Source organism: Mustela putorius, unplaced genomic scaffold (assembly GCF_011764305.1).
Source record: "Mustela putorius furo isolate JIRA1106 unplaced genomic scaffold, ASM1176430v1.1 tig00003834_pilon_pilon_pilon, whole genome shotgun sequence".
NCBI classification, from domain to species: domain Eukaryota; kingdom Metazoa; phylum Chordata; class Mammalia; order Carnivora; family Mustelidae; genus Mustela; species Mustela putorius.
Window position 1 is genome coordinate 23,777,588 of NW_025421987.1, and position 26,193 is coordinate 23,803,780.

General features: G+C 34.4%; 1 protein-coding gene across 4 annotated transcripts in view; it reads left to right on the forward strand.

Moving 5' to 3' along the window:
* The window catches only part of EPHA6 (EPH receptor A6), an 887,146-nt gene that overhangs the window by 410,182 nt on the left and 450,771 nt on the right, over window positions 1-26,193 (forward strand). For all 4 annotated transcript variants that reach the window (XM_004773009.2, XM_004773010.2, XM_045088243.1 and 1 more), the window contains one exon: window positions 10,566-10,901. In XM_004773009.2, coding sequence (XP_004773066.1) covers window positions 10,566-10,901 — 336 coding nt within the window. The remainder of the gene's footprint in view (window positions 1-10,565; window positions 10,902-26,193) is intronic.

Below are 26,193 nucleotides of genomic sequence, written 5' to 3' on the forward strand. Positions count from 1 at the left end.
AGAAGGAAAATATAAAATTCTGCTTACACTTACACCTATTAACATATTTTTCAAAAATCATTTGGGAAGGACATTATATTAACAATATACCTATAGTTAAAAGTTAAAGTTAATAGTGATAATTCAAAAAATGAGGTGACTTTTAGAGTTTTAAATTAAGCCCATATGCAAATCTGACAACCTATATATTCAGTACATTACTAAAATCTAGAGATATACTTTTTCATTTATTGCTATGTGTTTATCTTTCTTTAGAAAAGTTTATAATTTACTCATTGCAAAAGTATTTACCTAAATATCTCTAGATGGTTCAATATATTTTTTAAATGTTCTCTTTGACATAGATCAACATAGGACTATTTTTCTCTCATTTGTAAGCTCATATATAAGAAGAAATTTCTTTTTTATTAGGAAATGCTACTATATTTATGATAGCCATTAAATTAACAAACATATTAAAATTCTTTGCCAAATAGTAACCTAATAAAATATAGTTTAGTAAACAGTAGCCTTCTATGACTTGATTTCCTCAGTTATTTGGATCAAATTTTCATGGTTTTTAAGGTTAGAAAATGCATCTACAAAAACAATTAGCTATACAGTTCATGAGTACTCAATCTCCAGTCAGCAATAAGGGCCTATTTATTTGTGAGTTAGCATATTTCTACAATTATAATCATGAAATATAAATCTGCAACTATGATGTAGTAACTGAAATATGATCCTTACGTTTGCTCTCCTTCTGTGTTAGCCTGTAAGAGTGTTCTGCAGAATGATAATATTGCTATAGATGCTTCTTGGAAAATAAGGTTCTATAAACAAATGTTTGGGAATTTTGGATTCAAGGAAGAGAAACAAGTTGTTTTACTTTTGTTTCACTGCCAAGTCGGCCAGAGGAGTCTTTTTTTTTTTTAATTTTTTAATGAACATATCATATATTTTTATCCCCAGGGGTACATGTCTGTGTACAGGTTTACACACTTCACAGCACTCACCATAGCACATACCCACCCCAGTGTCCATAACCTCATCCCCTTCTCCCAACCCCCCTCCCCCCAGAAACCCTCAGTTTGTTTTGTGAGATTAAGAGTCACTTATGGTTTGTCTCCCTCCCAATCCCATCTTGTTTCATTTATTCTTCTCCTACCCCCTTAAACCCCCATGTTGCATCTCCACTTCCTCATATCAGGGAGATCATATGATAGTTGTCTTTCTCCGATTGACTTATTTCGCTAAGCCTGATAACTAGTTCCATCCACATGGTGGCAAATGGCAAGATTTCATTACTTTTGATGGCTGCATAGTATTCCATTCATCTGTTGATGGGCATCTAGGTTCTTTCCATAGTTTGGCTATTGTAGACATTGCTGCTATAAGCATTCGGGTGCACGTACCCCTTTGGATCACTACATTTGTATCTTTAGGGTAAATACCTAGTAGTGCAATTGCTGGGTCATAGGGTACTTCTATTTTCAACATTTTGAGGAAACTCCATGCTGTTTTCTAGAGTGGCTGCACCAGCTTGCATTCTCACCAGCTTGCATTCGCACCAGCTTGCATTCCCACCAACGGTGTAGGAGGGTTCCCTTATCTCCGCATCCTCGCCAGCATCTGTCATTTCCTGACTTGTTAATTTTAGCCATTCTGAGTGGTGTGAGGTGATATCTCATTGTGGTTTGATTTGTAATTCCCTGATGCCGAGTGATGTGGAGCACTTTTTCATGTGTCTGTTGCCCATCTGGATGTCTTCTTTGCAGAAATGCCTGTTCATGTCTTCTACCCATTTCTTTTCTTTTTTTCTTTTTTTAAATTTGATAGACAAGTAGGCAGAGAGGCATGCAGAGAGAGAAAGGGAGGGAAGCAGACTCCCTGCCGAGCAGAGAGCCTGATGCGGGGCTCGATCCCATGACCTGAGCCGAATTCTGCCCATTTCTTGATTGGATTATTTGTTCTTTGGGTGTTCAGTTTGCTAAGTTCTTTATAAATTTTGGACACTAGCCCTTTATCTGATATGTCATTTGCAAATATCTTCTCCCATTCTGCCAGTTGTCTTTTGGTTTTGTTAACTGTTTCCTTTGCTGTACAAAAGCTTTTGATCTTGATAAAATCCCAATAGTTCATTTTTGCCCTTGCTTCCATTGCCTTTGGCGATGTTCCTAGGAAGATGTTGCTGCGGCTGAGGTTGAAGAGGTTGCTGCCTGTGTTCTCCTCAAGGATTTTGATGGATTCCTTTCGCACATTGAGGTCTTTCATCCATTTTGAGTCTATGTTCCTATCTGGTGTAAGGAAATGGTCCAATTTCATTTTTCTGCATGTGGCTGTCCAATTTTCCCAACATCATTTATTGACGAGGTTGTCCTTATTCTATTGGACATTCTCTCCTGCTTTGTCAAAGATTAGTTGACCATAGAGTTGAGGGTCTATTTCTGGCTCTCTATTATGTTCCATTGATCTATGTGTCTGTTTTTGTGCCAGAACCATATTGTCTTGATGATGACAGCTTTGTAATAGAGCTTGAAGACCAGAATTGTGATGCAACCAAATTTGGCTTTCTTTTTCAATATTCCTTTAGCTATCCGAGGTCTTTTCTGGTTCCATATAAATTTTAGGATTATTTGTTCCATTTCTTTGAAGAAAATGGATGGTACTTTGATAGGAATTGCATTAAATGTGTAGATTGCTTTAGGTAGCATAGACATTTTCACAATGTTTATTCTTCCAATCCAGGAGCATGGAACATTTTTCCATTTCTTTGTGTCTTCCTCAATTTCTTTCATGAGTACTTTATAGTTTTCTGAGTAGAGATTCTTTGCCTCGTTGGTTAGGTTTATTCCTAGGTATCTTCTAGTTTTGGGTGCAATTGTAATTGGGATTGACTCCTTAATTTCTCTTTCTTCTTTCTTGTTGTCGGTGTAGAGAAATGCAACTGATTTCTGTGCATTGATTTTATATAATGACACTTCACTGAATTCCTGTACAAGTTATTGCAGTTTTGGAGTGGAGTCTTTTGGGTTTTCCACATATAGTATCATATCATCTGCGAAGAGAGATAGTTTGACTTCTTTGCCGATTTGGATGCCTTTAATTTCCTTTTTTTGTCTGATTGCTGAGGCTAGGACTTCTAGTACTATGTTGAATAGCAGTGGTGATAATGGATATCCCTGCCATGTTCCTGACCTTAGCAGAAATGCTTTTAGCTTTTCTCTATTGAGAATGATATTTGTGGTGGGTTTTTCATAAATGGCTTTGATGTGCCCTCTATCCCTGCACTTTGAAAAGTTTTGAGCCCGAAGGGATGCTGTACTTTGTCAAATGCTTTTCAGCATCTATTGAGAGTATCATATTGTTCTTGTTCTTTCTTTTATTAATGTGTTGTATCACATTGATTGATTTGCAGATGTTGAACCAACCTTGCAGCCCTGGAATAAATCCCACTTGGTCCTGGTGAATAATCCTTTTAATGTACTGTTGGATCCTATTGGCTAGTATTTTAGTGAGAATTTTTGCATCTGTGTTCATCAAGGATATTGGTCAGTAATTCTCTTTTTTGATGGGATCCTTGTCTGGTTTTGGGATCAAGGTGATGCTGGCCTCATAAAATGAGTTTGGAAGATTTCCTTCCATTTCTATTTTTTGGAACAGTTTCAGGAGAATAGGAATTAGTTCTTCTTTAAATGTTTGGTAGAATTCCCCCCAGGAAGCCATCTGGCCCTGGGCTTTTGTTTGTCTGGAGATTTTTAATGACGGTTTCAATCTCCTTGCTGGTTATGGGTCTGTTCAGGCTTTCTATTTCTTCCTGGTTCAGTTGTGGTAGTTTATATGTTTCTAGGAATGCATCCATTTTTTCCAGATTGTCAAATTTGTTGGCATAGAGTTGTTCATAGTATGTTCTTATAATTGTCTGTATTTCTTTGGTGTTAGTTGTGATCTCTCCTCTTTCATTCATGATTTTATTTATTTCAGTGCTTTCTCTTTTCTCTTTGATAAGTCTGGCCAGGGGTTTATCAATCTTACTAATTCTTTCAAAAACCAGCTCCTAGTTTTGTTGATTTGTTCTATTGGTTTTTTGTTGTTGTTGTTGTTGTTTCTATTTCATTGATTTCTGCTCTGATCTTTATGATTTCTCTTCTCCTGCTGGGTTTAGGGTTTCTTTCTTGTTCTTTCTCCAGCTCCTTTAGGTTTAGGGTTAGGTTGTGTACCTGAGACCTTTCTTGTTTCTTGAGAAAGGCTTGTACCGCTATATATTTTCCTCTCAGGACTGCCTTTGTTGTGTCCCACAGATTTTGAACCGTTGTGTTTTCATTATCATTTGTTTTCACGAATTTTTTCAATTCTTCTTAATTTCCTGGTTGACCCATCCATTCTTTCAGAGGATGCTGTTTAGTCTCCATGTATTTGTGCTCTTTCCAAATTTCCTCTTGTGATTGAGTTCTAGCTTCAGAGCATTGTGGTCTGAAAATATGCAGGGAATGATCCCAATCTTTTGATACAGGTTGAGGCCTAATTTAGGACCAAGGATGTGATCTATTCTGGAGAATGTTCATTGTGCACTAGAGAAGAATATGTATTCTGTTGCTTTGGGATGAAATGTTCTGAATATATCTGTGATGTCCATCTGGTCCAGTGTGTCACTTAAGGCCTTTATTTCCTTGTTGATTTTTTGCTGGGATGACCTGTTCATTTCAGTGAGGGGGGTGTTAAAGTCCCCTACTATTATTGTATTATTGTTGATGTGTTTCTTTGATTTTGTTATAATTGGTTTATATAGTTGGCTGCTCACATGTTGGGGGCATAGATATTTAAAATTGTTAGATCATCTTGTTGGACAGATCCTTTGAGTATGATATAGTGTCCTTCCTCATCTCTTATTATAGTGTTTGGCTTAAAATCTAATTGATCTGATATAAGGATTGCCACTCCCACTTTCTTCTGATGTCCATTAACATGGTAAATTCTTTTCCACCCCCTCACTTTAAATCTGGAGGTGTCTTCGGGTTTAAAATGAGTTTCTTGTAGACAACATATAGATGGGTTTTGTTTTTTTATCGATTTTGATACCCTGTGTCTTTTGATTGGGGCATTTAGCCCATTAACATTCAGGGTAACTATTGAGAGATATGAATTTAGTGCCATTGTATTGCCTGTAAGGTGACTGTTACTGTATATTGTCTCTATTCCTTTCTGATCTACCACTTGTAGGCTCTCTCTTTGCTTAGAGGACCCCTTTCAATATTTCCTGTAGAGCTGGTTTGGTGTTTGCAAATTCTTTCATTTTTTGTTTGTCCTGGAAGCTTTTAATCTCTCCTTCTGTTTTCAGTGATAGCCTAGCTGGATATAGTATTCTTGGCTGCATGTTTTTCTCGTTTAGTGCTCTGAATATATCATGTCAGCTCTTTCTGGCCTGCCAGGTCTCTGTGGATAAGTCTGCTGCCAATCTAATAGTTTTACCATTGTATGTTACAGACTTCTTTTCCCGGGCTGCTTTCAGGATTTTCTCTTTGTCACTAAGACTTTTAAATTTTACTATTAGGTGACAGTGTGTGGGCCTATTCTTGTTGATCTTGAGGGGGGTTCTCTGCACCTCCTGGATTTTGATGCTTGTTCCCTTTGCCATATTGGGAAAATTCTCTACAATAATTCTCTCCAATATACCTTCTGCTCCCCTCTCTCTTTCTTCTTCTGAAATCCCAATTATTCTAATGATGTTTCATCTTATGGTGTCACTTATCTCTTGAATTCTCCCCTCGTGGTCCAGTAGCTGTTTGTCCCTCTTTTGCTCAGCTTCTTTATTCTCTGTCATTTGGTCTTCTATATCACTAATTCTTTCTTCTGCCTCATTTATCCTAGCATTGAGATCCTCCATTTTTTATTGCATCTCATTAATAGCTTTTTTTATTTCAACTTGTTTAGATTTTAGTTCTTTTATTTCTCCAGAAAGGGCTTTTATATCTCCCGAGAGTGTTTCCCTAATATCTTCCATGCCTTTTTTAAGCCAGGCTAGAACCTTGAGAATCGTCATTCTGAACTCTAGATCTGACATATTACCCATGCTGTATTGATTAGGTCCCTAGCTTTCGGTACTGTCTCTTGTTTCTTTTTTTTTTTTTTTTTTGTGGTGAATTTTCCCGCCTTGTCATTTTGTCCAGATAAGAGTATATGAAGGAGCAAGTAAAATACTAAAAGAGTGGCAACAACCCCAAGAAAATATGCTTTAACCAAATCAGAAGAGATCCCAAATCATGAGGGGGGAGAAAGGGGATAAAAAGAGGTTCAGAAAGAAAGAAAAAAAAAAGAAAAGAAACAATTAAAAAAAGAAAACGAATAAAGAAAAAATATAAAAAAGTAAAAAATATATATATATATATATATTTGATAAACTAGTTTAAAAAACGTTAAAAAAGCAAAGGGTAAAAGTTAAAACAAAATTAGCAGAAGAGAAAAAAGAATTGAAAAAGAAAAAAAATTAAATTAAGGACAAGACTAAAGAATCATGGGGAGAAAGCCAAGAGTTTCGTGCTTTGCTTTCTCCTCCTCTGGAATTCTGCTGCTCTCCTTGGTATTGAAACTGCACTTGGTCCTGGCTGGATTTCTTGTTGTTCTTCTGGGGGGTGGGGGCTGTTGTAGTGATTCACAAGTGTCTTTGTCCCAGGCGGAATTGCACTGCCCTTAGCAGGGGCTGGGCTGAGTAATCCGCTCGGGTTTGCTTTTGGGAGCTTTTGTTCTCTGAACGCTTTCCGTAGAGTTCCGGAGGACAGGAATGAAAATGGCGCCCTCCCTGTCTCTGGCCCGGAGGAGCCGAGAGCCCAGGGCCCCACTCCTCAGTGTGCCCTCCGAGAATAGCATCCATTTACTCCCATTTCCCTGGCCTCTGGCTGCGCTCTGAGCTCACTGAGCCTGCGACCGGTTCAAGTTAACCCCAAGCTAAGAGCTCACTCCTGGGCTCTGTCTCTGTAACCGGCTTCCTCTTTCTAATACCTGTAAGCTCTGCGACATTCAGACATCCCCTGTAGGACTTGAGGCCAAGCTGACCCCGCATGGGTTTCACCCTGGTTTAGCCTCTGGAGCGATATCCCTCAGCGGAACAGACTTTTAAAAGTCCTGATTTAGTGCTCCGTTGCTCCGCCGCTTGCCGGGAGCCAGCCCCTCCCCCTGCGGTCTATCTCCCCATCGCTTTGGATTCACTTCTCCGCCAGTCCTACCTTTCAGAAAGTGGTTGATTTTCTGTTTCTAGAATTGCTGTTCTTCTTCTCTTCCATCTCCCGTTGGATTTGTAAGTGTTTGCAATCTTTAGATAAGCTATCTAGCTGATCTCCTGCTACCTGAAGTAGTCTCAGCCTGCTACTTCTCCGCCATCTTGACTCCTCCCCCCACCAGAGGAGTCTTAATTGGAATACTAACTAGATTTTTGTGTGATAGTTCATGGGATTAGAGATACTGCACAGGATATATTTTGGGAAATGCAATTCTGTTTAAAAACATTTTACATAAGATGAATTAAAACAAAATAAAAATTGTAACCCACCTGGCCTCTGCTACTCAAAGGAAGATGGGAGCTACAGACTCAAATGCTTTTCTGGTAAAAGAAAAGTCAGCACTGTCCTAGGCTTCTCAGAAGTTTGCTATTAGAGTATTATTCCTTTATTCTTTAAAAGTGTAAAGGGGGACCCAAATTGAAGCAAAAAATAAAAAGAAGATTAAAGATGTATTTTCTGGATACAAACTAGTAGAAATAAAATTGTGATTTTAATGTAAGATTTATTATGTGTTGGACTTGAAAAATGTCCAGTTGCAAATCAGACTAATTGCCCTTCTCTTTTGAAGTCAGTTTGGAGGGTGAAGTGTGGAGATTGCTTTCTTCTATGTGAATTACTTGTTTCTCTAAAAAAAAAAAAATCAACATAAGGCAATCCCTAAGAGTTTTCAATATAGATATCTCCAAAAGGGTTATTGCTGCCAAATTTTTTTCCCAATATCACATAATATTTGTATAATTTATAAATGATAACAAAGCAATCAGGCCACATTCATAAAAGCCCAGTGACACATAATTTAGTTGAATCTGAGGATTAGAATTAATTGTCTCTCTTTGTTCCAAGTTCTAAATCTTAGTAAATGATTCACTGCATGTCATTACAGCTTAATATTTGCATGAAATCACAGTTTAGCTGGCATAATTTAACAGCAATTAAAAAGCTATTTAATCGTCATGCAAATTGGTATAAGGGCCCTTGAGTAAGAAGGGTGTCTGCTTTTTTTTTTTTAAAGTATCTCCAGGCGGACAGTTATACACTTGCAGACACCCATAACATAATTGATAACATTCTTCCTATTCATGAAAATATATATGTGAATAATACTTCATGTTTTCCTTTATAAATAACAGAAAAGAGCAACAATATGAATATGTCATTCTGTAGGAAGGCCTTATTATGATAATGATAATGTATCTTTATCTTCCAGGCATAAGTCTAGGTTGGAGGTAAGCTACACATGTCCTCATCCTCTAGCTTATAATACCTTCCATATTTTCCCTTCTGAAGAAAGATACTTCTGTAACTCTCTGAAACATGAAATGGCATAAAGCAAAGTATGCAGAAACCTGTTAGAAAAGCTAACCATTCCATTTCTAGGTCAGGCTTTAGGTAATATATGTACAGATGACTGAGGCCCTTACCCATCAGGCTGCTGTTATCAGGATCCAGCAAAAAGAAAAAGGAAAATATAAAATAACAACTCCTAATATTTTAAACCTAACACATAATCATGTAAATTTATGAGTAATGTTATACTACTCTAACACTGTATAACAAATCTCACTAACGAGTCCCCTGTACTTCTTCAAACTATTCCCTACATGGCAGCCAGAAAACCCGAATGTTCTTTTTTAAACACTTTACTTCCATATATAAAATCTCTAAGCCTGTAGCTGTTTTGCATAGAAAAATATCCAGACTCATTACAATGAGCCTAGGGGTCTTACACTTTCCAACCCCTTCCTCTTCCTTAAAGCTCACTTCTTTCTTTTTCCTTTTTCATTCTAGCCATAGTGGTTATCTGCCAGTTCCTTGGCTATTTTCAGATCTTTCTTGACTAAAGAACCTTCTACCCTTAATACTTCTCACTCCTCTGACATCCTCTTCCTCACCATCTCCATGAAGCTTTCTCATAATGATTCTCAGATTAGTCTTCCTGATAATGTTTGGGCTTTTAAAACATTTATTTATTTATTTATTTATTATTTATTTATTTATTCATTTATTTACTTACTTATTTTGAGAGAGAGAGCGAGGGAAAGATCAGGGGAACGGGGGAAAAAGAGCAGGAGGGAGAGGAACAGGCAGATTTCACACTGAACATGGAGCCGGATGTGGAGCTTGATCCCATGACCCTGAGACCATGACCTGAGCCAAAATGGAGAGTCAGACACTCAACTGACAGCCACCCAGGCACTCGTGGTCCTCCTGACAGCCACCCAGGCACCCATGGTCCTCCTGTTAATGTTTAGTTCACTTCCTTTCCTTTTGATGTTTGCAATTGTACTTATTACAATTTGAATTTTATTCTTCTTTTAATGTTTGCCTGCCATTCACCTTAAATATATATAACAAAGTAGGAATTTATTACATTCACACTGTAAGTCCCAAATCTAACAGGTTATCTGGCACACATAGTAGTCAGTCACTTAAGAAAAATTTATTTCATGAGTGAATGACTGTATCTCTAGATCCAAAAGAACCCTATACCAAAACTTGAATTTCTTTTCTATGAAAAGAAGGTTGCAGCTAATTCTATACCACCTTCTTCTTTCTTGATAGCAGAAATTTAAAGAATTGTTTTAGATTTCTTTAAACTAATCATTCTAAAATATGACAGGATTGTTATTTTATTATATTTATACAATGAATCTATCAAAAGCATATTCTCTTACAGATAGGATTCTGTATTATTTCACACATAGTGTAGTGCTGACTCCCAGTAGACCTTTAGTTAATGTTTATCCAAGGAATGATACAAAATGAGGTTTATTTGTTTGTTTGTTTTTTTAAACTGGGATTTAAAGTACTCACATAAGTGTAAAAGATTATTGGCACAATTTTAAGAAAAGACTGGAGTAGTTAAAGTTTATTAAGTACTCTATGCAGTGTGATCCACATGGAAAAATATTAAGAAATATTGTGTTTTTGTATATGTATGTATTATTTTCAAATTTTGAAAATGGTGATATAATTATTAAAATGTAATTAATACCATCACATAATTTAAAGTCATTTTTGCTTATGATATATTCCAGTAAACAAATTTTCAAAGTATAATTACCATATCTTTTGGATATTTTTGGCTTTTGATATTTTCATATTCATATACCAAAGTTAAGAGACTTTCCCCCCCCACCCAAGACTTCCAGGCTTAATCAGATGTTTTTAACCATATTTCTTTATGGTTCCCATCAGAAAAGCTCAAACTAATATACAAGACAAATGTTTATTGATGAAGTTTTCAAGTTAGCATCCTTCTAATTCATTGTCCTACACATGTACATTTGTTTTTTAATTGCTTTTCTCTAGGGCCGCCTTCAGCTCCTAGGAATGTGGCTTTTAACATCAATGAAACGGCCCTTATTTTGGAATGGAGTCCACCAAGTGACACAGGAGGGAGGAAAGATCTCACATACAGTGTAATCTGTAAGAAATGTGGCTTAGACACCAGCCAGTGTGAGGACTGTGGTGGAGGACTCCGCTTCATCCCAAGACATTCTGGCTTGATCAACAATTCTGTGATAGTACTTGACTTTGTGTCTCACGTGAATTACACCTTTGAAATAGAAGCCATGAATGGAGTTTCTGAGTTGAGCTTTTCTCCCAAGCCATTCACAGCTATAACAGTGACTACGGATCAAGATGGTAAGTTCCATTGGTATTCTCTCTAAATAAACCCATAATCCCTTCTCATGCATAATATCCCTGGTGGGCCTTACTCACTGAGGTGCAGTTGTATACTCTATACACTAAAGAGGTGATCTTCTGGTTGTTGTTCTTACTGGTTTCTAAGGTCCAGAAGATTTTTATATTACTTCTTATTAGTGAGGTTAATTAGATATAATACTTCTCAGCAATGTTTATGCACTGCTTTTGATATAATCCTATACAAATACATCTTAATGAGCAAGTCCATATTACTTACCAACAAATGTCAGATAAAAAAAAAAATGTTGCTAAAAAAAAAAAAATGTTGCTAAAGGAATTGAAACTCAGTTACTCCACTTATGCTGTCATTCCTTTTCCATATCAAATAAAGCAAATAGTAAGAATTTATGTTAAGTATAATTCGTATCTATGTTGTAAAAACTGCCGCCAACATGCTTAATTGTGATCTACTCTGAAAAAAAAAAAGCAAAAAATATCCAGAAATGTATCCAAATGCTGTTGTTAAGTATCATTTGCAAAATGTTGGTGAATAGTCTTTTTAAAAAATCCAATTGCTTTTAGTTAAATGTTCCCTTCATAACAGTATAGATTTTTACTATAACATAGGCACAAATACCCCTATGATTCTTGTAAGAATATATTCTCTTTAGTTCCCTCATAACATGATTTATTGCAGTACACGATACAGGAAAAGCATCAGAGATTTTAAAAACTCCCTTCGAGAAGCATTCATAAATTATGTGGGCACACAAATGGTTTACTTATAGCAGAGAGTGTTGTTGTATATGAGCATATATATGTGAGACAAATTTATAAAGATAAAACTATTCTTATGCTGTAACAAATGCCATAAACTATGTGGTTTAAACAACAGGAATTTATTTTCTCACAGTTCTAGAGGCTAGAATTCAAGAATAGTGTATCAGCAAGTTTGATTTCATTACTCAGCAATAAAAGGGAACAAATTATCAATGCACACAACTTAGATGAACTTTAAGAGCTCCTTTGCTGAGTGAAAAAGACAATTTCAAAGGGATGTATCCTGTGTGATTCACTTATATAACATTCTTGAAATGACATACTTATAGACATGAAGAATAGATAAGTGGTGGCCAAAGTTGGGAAGTGGGGGAGAGGGATATGGCCATGAAGGGCAGGAGAGAGACTTTTGGTGATAATACATATCTTGATTGTTGTGACAGTTACATGAAGCTGCGTATGTGATAAATTGCATAGAGCTACACACACACACACACACACACAGTGGATTTTACTAATGTCAATTTCCTGATTTTTATTTTGTACCATAGTTACGCAGATGGTTAACACTGTGGAGGCTGAGTAGATGGTGTATGGGATCTCACTATACATATTTTTTGAATCTATAATAATTGCAGAATTTTAGAAAGTTGCTAAACCTGTAAGATGTGTACAAAGAAACTTTAATATTCTATTAAAAAACTTTAAATGAATGTGGCTTTTATTTAAATGGTTACACGTAAATTCACTTTGCTGATAATTTTCAGAAATAGATCTGATAAATAAAGCAAAGTCACATAGTACTGTGCAATCATCACCTTGTATATACCATGCAGTTTTACCCTTCATTTAGCAAATAACTACACATCATAGAATTTGCTTTGTGGCTTTTAAAAAGGAATTCCTATTTCCTCTTTTTTTCCTTCTTTCCCATAGTATCAACAAAGTCTGATCAAATATATCTTCAGGATATAAGAGATTAGCATCTTCTGTTCCTCTCTACATTAGCAGATGATATCTAAAGCATTTTGGCTCCCACTGGGTCAAAAAAATACAACTCAGAACAACCATTCTTAACCATAGGGTATAAATAATTAATTTGGGTGATAAAAGCAGTATTTCACTTTAAATAAAATATATATATACCTTTCTTTACATAATTTCATACATATTGCATTCAGCAGTCTTTCATTCGAGGATTAAAAAAGAATTCATTTACTCTACTTTCTCACTTAGCAGAAGACAGAATATAAACTGTTTCTCATTTTTAAAATGAGAGAATTCAGTAAAACTGTATTGCTTTGAAGACAGAAGTTTAATTAGGCACAAAATAAAATATAGTATCCATCTATTGAGACTATACATTCTGGAAGGATACTATTACTAAGCAGGCCTCCCCAATAAATTTCATTTTGTTGAAGAATATTAAGAAATAATCATTGTTAATTTAATTTAACTGTATTTTAGATGTAAATAGTAAGAAAAATCTAAACATATTTAAATTTTATTTGAAAAGTACATAAAGGACCTAACTGAGCTAAAATATTGCCAAAAAATTAATGAAATATTATGACCATCAGAAAAAAGACAAGGATGTCCACTCTTACCACTTTTATTCAACATATTTCTAGAAAATCTACCCATAACAATCAGACAACAAAAAGAAATAAAAAACATCCAAATTGGTAAGAAAGAATTGCAGTTGACATGATACTCTAAATAGAAGACCTTAAAGATTCTACAAAAAATATATATATATACTAGAACTGATAAACAAATTCAGTAAAGCTGTAGTATACAAAGTCAATGTACAGAAATTTGTTGCATTTTTATACACCAATAATGAAGCAGTGGAAAGAGAAATCAAGGAATCAAACCCATTTACAATTGCACCAAAAACTATAATATAGCTACGAATAAATCTAACAAAAGAGATGAAAGACCTGTACTCTGCAAACTGTAAAAACACTGAGGAAAGAAATTGAAGACAACAAAAAGAAATGGAAAGACATTACATGCTCATGGATTGAAAGAACAAATACTATTAAAATGTCTATACTACTCAAAGCAATTTGCACATTTAAAGCAATCCTTATCAAAAACCACTAGCATTTTTCACAAAACTAGAATAAATAATCCTAAAATTTGTATCGAACCAGCAGAGACCCCATATAGCCAAAGCAGTTTTGAAAAAGAAAACAAAGCTGGAGGCATCACAATTCCATACTTCAAACTATATCACAAAGCTGTAGTGATCAAGATAGTATGGTATTTGCACAAAAATAGATACATAGATCAAAAGAATAAAATAGAAAACCCAGAAATGAGCCCACAACTGTATGGTCAATTAATCTTCAACAAGCATGCAAGAAAGAATACCCAATAGGAAAAAAGCAGTCTCTTCAACAAATGGTATTAGGAAACCTGGACAGCAACATGCAAAAGAAGGAAACTAGACCACTTTCTTACACCATACACAAAAATAAATTCAAAATGAATTAAAGACCTAAATGTGAGACTTGAAACCATAAAAATTCTAGAAAAAAAAACATATACAGTATTCTCTTTCACATTAGCCATAGAACTTTTTTATAGATACATCTCCTAAAGCAAGGGAAATGAAAGCAAAAATAAAACTACTGGGACCACATCAAAATAAAAAGTTTCTGCACCAAAAACAAAACAAAACAAAACAAAACAAAAAAACTTTCTGTACAGCAAAGGAAACAATCAACAAATCTAAAAGGCAGCCTAAGAAATGAGAGAAGATATTTGCATATGATACATAGAATAAAGGGTTAAGATCCAAAATATATAAAGAACATATAAAACTCTTAACACCTAAAACAAATAATCCATTTAAAAATGGGCAGAAGATATGACCAGCCTTTTCTCCAAAGACATCCAGATGGCAAACAGATACCTGAAAAGATGCTCATCATCACTTACCATCAGGGAAATGCAAATCAAAACTATGAGATATCACCTTACACCTGTCAGAATAGCTAAAACCAACAAGACAAAAACCAACAATGTTGGTGAGAATGTGGAGAAAAAAAAGATTCCTCTTTAACTATTGGTGGGAATGCAAACTAGCACAATCATTCTGGAAAACAGTATGGATATTTCTTAAAAAGTTAAAAGTAGAACTACCCTATGATCCAGAATGACATTACTGAGTATTTACCAAAGAATACAAAACACTAATTTAAAGGGATACATGCATCCCTATGATCATAGCAGCATTATTTACAATTGCCAAATTATGGAAGCAGCCCAAATGTCCATACAAGATGAATGGATAAAGAAGATGTAGTATACATACCATGGAATATGATTCAATGATAAAGAAGAATGAAATTGCCATTTGCAATGACATGGATAGAACTAGACAGTATAATGCTAAGCAAATTAAGTCATTCAGAGAAAGACAAATGCCATATGGCTTCATGCATATGTGGAATTTAAGAAACAAAAAACAAATGAGCAAAGGGGAAAAGAGAGGGAGAAAGTGAGATTAACCAAGAAACAGACTCTTAAAACTATAGAGAAAAGACTGATGATTATCAGAGGGAAGGGAAATGGGCGGGATGGATTAAATAGGTGATTTGTTTAAGGAGAGCACTTTTCATGGTGAGCATGAGCTGATGTATGGAATTATTGAATCAGTACATTGTATACCTGAAACTAATATAACATTGTATGTTAACTAACTGGAATTCAAGTAAAAACTTTAAAAAAAAACACCAAAAATAGTCCTATATACAGGATGGTAGTGAGCCATTGAATATTAAAACAAAAAACAAATGAGCAAAGGGGAAAAGAGAGGGAGAAAGTGAGATTAACCAAGAAACAGACTCTTAAAACTATAGAGAAAAGACTGATGATTATCAGAGGGAAGGGAAATGGGCGGGATGGATTAAATAGGTGATTTGTTTAAGGAGAGCACTTTTCATGGTGAGCATGAGCTGATGTATGGAATTATTGAATCAGTACATTGTATACCTGAAACTAATATAACATTGTATGTTAACTAACTGGAATTCAAGTAAAAACTTTAAAAAAAACACCAAAAATAGTCCTGTATACAGGATGGTAGTGAGCCATTGAATATTAAAACACATTTACCTGGCCCTAACCAAAAAAAAAGGTATTATGATCAGCCTCACAAGTATGAGTGACTCTCCCCATGTCACAATTTTGAGAAACACCAAGAAAGCCTTGTCGCTCTGTGCTGAAATTCTGACATTAGAATATCACATCTTTAAAAAGGCAGATGATTTAAGCAAGGGTAACAGTATAAAATAGCTCAATCAGTGCATGTTATCAGTTATGCTTTTTTTTTTTAAGACTTTATCCATTTACTTGACAGAGATCACAAAGAGGCAGAGAGGCAGGCAGAGGGGAGTTGGGGGGGAAGCAGGCTCCCTGCCGAGCAGAGAGCCCAACACGGGGCTCAATCCCAGGACCCTAGGATCACGACCCTAGCCGAAAGCAGAGTCCCTAACCCACTGAGCCACCCAAGCACCCCTATGCTTTTAATATCATATCCTACTGTTGGATTAAAAAAGGACCTTATAGTAACTGGAGTCTCCCAGAAGCCAGCTTCAGCTGTTACAGTGTGTGGCAGCCTTAATAAGATAATAGATTTACTGTTGCAAATTGAGAAGGCATTTTCTATCATCTCAGTTGGGTATCCTTGGAAGATCTCTTTGAAGCAACTTGAAAGTCACTTTTCAAAGTTATTTAGTAGGTAACACATTGCAATTTTGTTGGACTGAGAGGACCACAGTTAAAGATTTCTCTCATTATCTTTAGGTTATAGATCACTGTTTTTAAGCTAAAATGGAAAACTGATACTTGCTCTTCACAGACCTTTAATTTATTCAACATATATATATATATATTGCTGAGTGAGCCCGTATGAACCTTACACTCTGGTGGGGAGGCAGATAATTAAAAAAAGAATTTGGGAAATACATAATTAGTAGGCAGTAAGCCCCACTAAAGAGAAGAGCAGAGTGCTCTGAAAGCATGTATTCTCTAAATCTAGGAATAAGGTTTTCCTGAGGAACTGGCAATTAAATTAAGTTTTTCTCTGTGAGATGAGTAGGTAAAACAAGACTGTGTCAAGGGAAAGGATTCTGAGCAAAAGTTAAGCAATTGACAGTTTAGGTAATGATGACCAGTATAACAAAAGCATCTAAAAAGTTGACATATTGCAGAGGTACATCAGAATTTGAGCTGAAGATTTAACTTAAAATTTGGATAAAGGAGTGAGTATCTATAAAATAATCAAGACAAGTTAGAGAATCACCCATTTAGCAGAAGATACTGCTATATTATTAGGGCCACAAATAGGGGAAAAAAATCAGCAGAGTAATAACATTGTTCATGAGGTGACACTTGTGTAAGTAAGGAAATAAAATATTAGAGACCAAAAAGTATAGACAACTGAATTATGTTTTTACTGCTTTTTGTGTGCACAGTGCAGAACATGGAGATAATGAGGACATCTGCATAAAATAGCCTTTTCCTTCATGTAGTTGGCTAATATGTATATATCTTTTCTCATATTTAGGAAACATTAAGGAGAGCATATTAAATAACCCTGACTTAATTGTTTGCTATCTGTTTACAATTAAACAAATATAAAAAATTCCAAATCACTTACAACCACTTAGCTGTAGTTAGGAGAAACATTCCTTGATTATTCTGATTCCGGTTGGATAAATAAGATTATAGATTTAAAACTATGACTCTCATAATTAGGAATCTTTGCAGTAAACCTTAATTAACTGACTTCTACAATCCCTAAGAGCTATTTTTGCAATCTTCTATTTTCATAGTTTATTTAAATGGTTTTTAAAGGTGTTTCATTTAGAAAGCAACACCTAGAAAACATTTTATTTTAATCTTCAATGCATGATAGGAAAACTAAGGTGTGTAGTTCGTAAAAGAAATTATTCAGGTCATAGACAGTAAAGGAAAATGTTAATCGTGGATAGTCAACCTGAAACAAATTGTGTTTGTAGATACCCTGACATGTGCAAAAACCTTTAGGGACAATGTTCAAAGTGAAAGAAATGCTAAATTACAAACCAATTCTGCTGATATTTGCTAACAGGACCTTAAAGCAATTATTGTCAGAACCAAGCTGTCTACATCCTTAAAATAACACTTCTATCTCTGCCCTTGGGTGACTATTTGGTATAGGTCTTGCCTTAGGCTCACATTTTGATTGGAGATTTCATATATTTGCTCAGGCAGCAATAATTAATTGAACTAACATTGAAAATAGATTTAAATAGAATTTGTATATACTTACAAACTCGAGATGTCTATTTCAAAAGCCAACCTTTTATACATTGCTGGAGAAGGTAATTAGGGATGTTATAAATGTTCATTTATTTTTATATCTGTATTTTAAAGTAGTTTATCTCTGAATATCTCTCACAGTCCTGTAAGAATCTTGACAGCTAATAATTATTTTTTCCAAAATCTGCACAAATCTCTTCAAAGTGAGCAAAAAATCAGTATAAAAGTTTTAAATGCTTACTAAATATACACTGATTATAAGCCAATGACTTTTTTTAAAAGCCAATAATGATAATTTATGAGATGCTGTATTATTTGTATTTTTCATATTTTTTAAACACAAGAAAATTACATATCAAAAACTACAAACTACTTATATCTGAGTATAAAATGTTCCTATCTACTCAAGAAGTGTTTCTGCTCTAAGAAGTGCACTGAATATTTTCTTTATGGAAGATAATTGAAATGTTGGTCTAGTTAATCATAACTAAATGATTTTGTGGTCCAGCCAAATATTAAATTATAATAGAGCCTGGATGATTGCAAACTTTTTACTCCTGAGAAATGTCAAATTACTTCCAAGTCTAGTGTCTTTTGTGGCATGTATCTTTTGGGTAAATGAATGATCTGGAAAAGTCCCTTAGACTTTAGCAGTTAATTTGCTGATGTTAGTCAGTGGCTCAGCTCTCAGTCAACACGTGCAGAAATTGAACTGCTCCCAGTCAGTTATGTTCAATAGTTCACATGTTCCTATCTCACTGAAACATAACCATATTTTTTTTCATATTTTGCTTTTCCAACCAATATATGAACTTTTTGAGAGCAAAGATTATGTGTTTTTGACTAAGAATATTCTCAACTTCCATTGTCTATAACTTCGTAAATATCCATGGACTTGCATTAACAGAAATTGGAGATGGTTTGAGTTATCTTTCATTCATTCATTTATTAATTCATTCATTCAAAAATATTTATTGAATATTTACTGTGTGGCAGGAACTATTCTACATACTAGAGGTATAGCAAATAAAGGAGAAAAACAAACAAAAACCAGTTATATTCCCCTGCTTTTCTGGTTACTATGTATTCTAAAGGCAAGTAGTGATATATCCCATGAAGAAGAACTAAGCAGAGTAAGAGATTTGGAAGAAAAAGAAGGAGGTATTTTACTTGGGGAAATCCAAAACTACCTCTCTTGATAACGTAACACTTGAGCAGGTTACAAGTTGAAGAGAAAACCTGTGAATACATAAAAGGCTATTCCAGACAGTGGGAATAAAAAGGGCAAAGCCTTAAATTTAAGCAGACACTTGTCTAGAAAGTAACAAGAAAATATTATTGCATATAGTTTCTTTAGCACATACTAAATTTCGTGCTCACTAAATCCTCTGGTGCTGTGCTTACAGAATTTTCAACAAAAGGTTTTAATCAACACTAACCTATTCTTTAATGGCAATCATGGTTTTTCTTAGTGATCATACTTGCTGGAAAAAATGTGTTTAATCCTAAGCCTCATTTTAAGCAGTTGGCTCTTAAGAGTTAGCAGCTGTTTCTCTGAGGAATTCATTTGTACATTTTGCAGGAAAGATGACTATTTTCTTCAGTATAAACTAATAAGATCTTATTGCTATTATAACGCCTCTACTACTCTATTAACAATATTAACATCATTTGTTCATACAAACTGAAAATTAGTGGTAGAAGATTGTTAATAAAATATTTTAAATCCTGAAAAATAAACTTGATTATCAGTGAAGATAAACGTATATGATTATATCATGCATTATCTGTATCTGCCAAAGGATATAAGGTTCTACTTTATGGTAGGCATATGTCTAGCCAGTTATTTGCTCATTTCCAATACAGTTCTTTGTTTGGAGACAGAAGCCAATTTAATTTCATAACTAAACTCTCCCTACAAAATAAAGTAGCTGATTTAGATAACTGATGTCTACAAGGTCTTTAAAAATATATTTTCCAAACCCTCCTTGTTTTAAATATTATAAAGGATTGAAAAGCATTAATGTGTAATATTTAAACTAAAAGATTTTCAAGGTTGACAGATTATCCTGATCATTACTAAAAATGTGAAATGTCTTCATACTTAAATACTTTAATTTATAAAGATTAAAAATAATTGCTGACCTCTTAATCAGACTGAAATTCCATATAGAATCTTCAGATTAAATAGCTTTTTTTTTTTCTTCCATGTGTTCCTCAGCACTTTTCTATTTGGTTTGGATTCTAAACAGTCAGTTCCAGCTACATAATTTGTGATGCCTGGTGAAAAGTGAAACTGCAGGACCCTTTGTTCAAAAAGCAGGAAAAAGGGGTCATTAAAGGTACTAAAATATAAAGGCTTTTCCTTCTGCAATTTCTCTCTCAACTTGTCATGGTGCTTTTTAATTGCCATTTGATGTCCTTATAAGTAACAACAACAAAAAAATACAATTTCAAATCATTAGCATAAACTTTACCATTCATCTTTATATTGCTCAATGCCACTTTTAAATTCAAATATAAATATATTTAACTCATCTGCAAAATCATCAAAATCATGAAATTCTTTTCCTATAGTCCCTCCTCTTCTGTCACAGTCCCTAAATATTTTTCAAGTAGACCAGAGCAGACGAATGTAAGTCACACTCAGAAAGGTTGGGAGGAGAGAGAGAGGTTTCACCAGGAACTGATCCAACCCGGTGAGTGGGCACTCCCCCTGCATGGGATTCTTTTAGGAAGAACGAAGACACCCCCAGATTCCCAAGACCTTCTCAACCCACAGTGGAAGGAAGAACTGTTAAGGTCTTTAAACCGTCTTTCTAGAAATCTACCTGCACAGGGTGGGTGAGAAACTTGCCCCAGTAAGACGTGGCCTCTTTAGAACACAGATGGCCAACACACACACACACACACACACACACACACACACACACACAGCTTTGCACTCCCCAGGGCTAGTGGACCTAACCTAGATCCTGCCTGTGCACATGTCCAGACCCCCACTGGACATAGGAGATGCCCCAAAAATGTGATCCAGCCTCCTCAGTGGTCAACACTGGAGGAGGGTAGCAACAATGAAGGGGTGAGGCAGGAATTGGAAGACTGCATAGAAGAGAACAGGGGAGTCTGCCAAGGAAAACACATCTTGGATATGTGAGAAGGTGACCAGAGGCTGGACTTTGCCTAAACTCAGGGCCCCAAGCTCTCAGGGATGCTCATTATCCTGCCACACTCACTTACAAAACATGAGTTCAAAGATAAAATTATTAAGAATTTCAAGATGGAAGTAGCTGAGCATTAAAACCCTAAGTGGAGTGAAGGAACTGTGCAGGTTGGTAAGTCACACATTTATGAAGCAAGCCCGGCAAACATTTTACAAAATAATAATGTCACTGTTTTTCCCATTTACTTCTACGTGTTAGTCAGCAAACAAAATATACTTGGTGACAGTGTTGTGCCCAGGACTGCGCTATATGCCAGGTAGTGAAAACAAGATGCGCTTTTGAGGGTTTGAGACATTATGCCCACTGAGGAGCAGCCAACACTCAGTCTTTCATTCTCTGATTTAGAAGTGAGAGTTTGCCTAAGTAAAAAGAAGATTATATGATATCTGATTCAATATACATTTTCAAGAACTGAGTGTCTGAAATATTACTCAGGAGACAAGTCCTTAAAATATGTATAAAGTAATAAATGATTAAATAGTGATATGAGAAGGAGTGAATGTTGACATTTCACTTGTCTAGTTTCATGAAAGAGAGCCTAGTTGTTTGACCACACATTTGCTTTGTTAGGCACTGAGCAAAGCTTTCAGTTATGAAAGATCAAAAACAAAATAATTGAAAGTTAGTTCCATATTGTACCTAATGCAATTCTAATTATTTTGACATCCTAATAGACCTAAGGTGAGACTCCAGGACTATGGTACCTTTATGCTCTACTATATATTGTTTTACTGAGTCATTTTCAAAGTATACCCTAAGATAGAAAAGTTTTTTTTCTTAAAACAATTATGAATTAATTTGAATTATGTATATTCATCTTTTTAAATTGTAATCCAGCTTATACATTTCTTAAGTCATCTTTCATTAAAGCTAGTAAATAAAATGGCAAGGATGATAAATATATATACATATATGTGGATAGAAGTGTACTTTTCATTCCATTTCATTTTGTCTTTAAAAACTTATTTAACACCTCTGTTCTAAGATGAGTATTACCTTTTACTTTATAATGTTCATAGAATTGATGACCTCTTTTTTATACTTCCTCTTTAACAGCTTCTTTGTATAAATAGTGAATGATTGACTTGTTTCTATCTCTGAGTTTAGATTATATTTTGATATGTTTATTTGATAGTTATGTCTTATGTCACAATTTTATATTTTTAAGTTTTTCAATCACTTTTCTTAAAGATAAGTGTGTTGGTCAGTTATAGATATGAACCGCACATTCAGATTCCTAAAAATTGGGAATAGTTTCCTCGTACTTATTTTTACAAGAAGAAACACTTAATGTGCTGAATAGTTTTGAATATTTAAAAGATTCAACTGCTGTTTTTATTTAGCTGTTTTAGAAAATGTGAGTTACTTGTATTAAGAGCAGAACAATTAAACCCTATTTCAAATGCAACTTAATTATATATTTAAATTTAAACTATAACTGACATGCAAAATTATTTCCTAAAATAAACTATTTTTCAACATTTGAATTTTATTAACTGCTGCCATCTCATATTAGTTTTACACTTATTTTACAAGATGACAATTTTCATGTGCCTTAAAGAATCTCATGAGACTATAGACTTCAACTATAAGCTATCAGGCAGGATGTACATATAAACCTTATACTATATATATATATGTATATATATATATATTTTATATTATCAATAAGTGTTCTTTTCTCTTATTTCAAAGATCTCCTAAGAAAGATTTCCAACCTCTTGTATCATTTAACTGACTCCTTTAACATGGTTTTCCATGTATGTCATTAAAATCTTTCTCTCTGTTAACCTATTTAAGAAGAAAATATAAAAAATAAATTGTGCTTCAGAAGATGGAAGGTCACCATTCTCTGCATCATCATTGTCTATAGATGGAAGACCATCAGTACACATTCTAGTTGGGTCATCCTTACTTATTTCATTTGTAAATTTATCAACCCCAACCCAACTGCTTCTACTATTCTCTAATTCTATAAGTCTAGTAGACTAGAGAAGTACTATGTATTCATGGTCACAAATCTTAAAGGAGCCACAGGAGAAAGTGTCCCCTTAGATACATTTTCGAGGTAATCTAAGAGACTCAAGAGTCATTCTCTTATATGACTGCTAGGCAATGTTAAGCTCCAGAGAAGACTGTCATTCTGGCACAGTAATGGTGGCTCCAAGGAACATTTGTACAAATGAAAAAAACAACAACAAAAAACCAAAAAATACTCTAAATAGCGTGTAGTTACCATGATGAGCAGTGAGTTTAAATTCACTCTTATAGCTTAAAATCTTAACATTTTCAACTCAGAACATTCAGACAGGGAAGTGTTTGTTCTGGAAAAATCATCCATTTTTTAAAAATGGATATTCATATTGTACAACCCACAATATGAAATTTCATGTTAAAATATTGCAGAGTGCTTGAATCTTCTTTTATATTACTAAGCTGAAACTAACATGGTCATGCTAAAAACACATAACACATTTGACATAGTCAAGTAATTAGAACTTTAAATGTAGCATATATTAAAATAAAAGGATTATTTGTTTATGCCAAATTTTAAAATATGGGGAAAAAATCTTAAAGTTTCATGTTCAAATCTTATTAAACAGTTTTGCCTTAGATTATTGATTTAATAAAACTATAAGACTAATTTCTTGTAAATATCATGCCATTTAACTTGATATTTTTAAAGTAAATATTAGATCTAACTAATATGAAAAAATGGCTTATTTGTTAGAAATAAATTTTTAAAATAAATGGTTAATATATTTTTCCTAATTTTCACAATTTATAAAAGCTATGATGATAAATGTAGAGCAAAAAGTCACCAATTTTTTTTTAAAGATTTTATTTACTTATTTGACAGAGAGGGGGAGAGAAACAGTGAGAGAGGGAACACAAGCAGGGGGAGTGGGAGAGAGAAAAGATGGCTTCCCGCTGAGCAGAGATTCCCAAAAGGTGGCTCAGTCCTAGGACTCAGGAATCTGCCCTGAACCAAAGGTAGACTCAATGACTGAGCCACCCAGGCATCCCTGATTAGACAAAGTTTTAATGAGCTGTCAAGGTAGAAGTCCTCATTCTTATACTATGATCTAGAACTAGGTATTTTTCTCTATCCTACAAATGTTCCATTTTTGAAAATTTCTCTTATTAATATTAATTTATTTTTTGCTTAAATTTCATAATCTACTTCCATAAATTTTCATTTTCCTCCCTGTGGTGCTGCACAGTCTCAGAGGAGGGAATGAGGTGATACACCTGCCTTTCATTTGACTTTTAAACCCATTAACAGTTTGTCAAGGTGTGAGAAGCATCATAAACATAATATGTGAAAATTACCCATTATCTGACATACATTTGGCCAATAAGGATTTGATTTATAAGGGAAAACTATAATTTTAGAGTCAAAAGATGAGGAAATTATTGCCTACTTATTTATTAGTTAATAGACAGATGAGAGGACTAAATGTTTGGGATTTATAATAACCAGACAAACCCTCAGATTCCACACTGTCTAAACTTAATTTATAAACATGACAAACACATGGTTTTGCTATGTAAGATTTTGCATAAAAACCCCTTTATTTTCAGATTCTTGCTTTCTAAGAACTAGGTAGTTTTCTCATGATTCTATTTTGTTACTGAAATTTTGCCTAATTTTCCATGTAAAAGTTCTCTTAAGGAACATCCATCATATTTTCATAATATTTTCCAAAAATTGGTGCATTGCATTTCAGTATTAAAAATGTCATCTGTTGCTAAGATAATGAACGTGTTACATAAATGCAGAATGTAGTGCTGCTCCATGAGGATATGTCATTTTTTTTAAATGGATTCTCATCCAGGAATATCCCCCTTAAAACTTGAAAAGTATATTTAATCAAAATCAACTAATGAATAATTAGCTTACATTTCAGGAATTAATTTGTTTTCCTAAGGAGAAGATAAAAACAGTTTCTGATCAAAGGAAAAGAAGACATAGCCTTGAAAAAAGAAGTTCTTAATATAAAAAAAAAGATTTAACATAGGGTGAAAAAACATCTGAAATTAATGGGGGAAGTATATGTTATTGAATAAAATTTTTCAAAGGAAAATAATTATTTAAAACATTAACAGGGACACCTGGGTGCTCAGTGGGTTAAAGCTTCTGCCTTCCACTCAGGTCATGATCACAGGGTCCTGGGATCCAGCCCCCCATCGGGCTCTCTGCTCAGCATGGTGCCTGCTTCCTCCTCTCTCTCTGCCTACTTGTGATCTCTGTCTGTCAAATAAATAAATAAATCTTTTAATAAAATAAAATAAAAATAAAACATTCCCAATTAATCTTTAACTAAGAAAATACCCTTAAACCAATTACAAAGGATTAAGCAGATAAGCATTAAATACAAAATTTTAAGAAAATGTAAATGTGGGTAAATATTGACTAATAGTAAATGAAGAAAAAAAAAAAATAATTACAAAGCAAAAGATAGATGAATTTAATAGCAATTTTATTTTTATAGAGGATTTTGTTTATTTATTTGACAGGTAGAGATCACAAGTAGGCAGAAAGAGAGAGGGGAAGCAGGCTCCCTGCTGAGCAGAGAGCCAGATTCAATTGATCCCAGGATCTTGGGATCATGACCTGAGCCAAAGGCGGATGCTTTAACCCACTGAGCCACCCAGGTGCCTCAGGAACTTTATACATCAAAGTCCTTATAAATAAAATGAAAATAAGCTGGGGAAATACTTGTGATGAATGGACTATGGTAAACATGGGCAAAGGACATGAGCTTTCAATTCTCAGAAGAAATGCAATTGTCTAATGTGTATTTAAAAAAAAGTTCATTCTTGCTAAAAATCAAAGAAATGAAAATTAAAACTGATAGATAATTTTCTTCTACTCAGATTGGACTTGCTTTTTGTGTTTTGTGGTTTTCTTTGGTAAATGGTAATGGTCATGTTTGTGAATGGCATGATTTGGTCAAAACTCT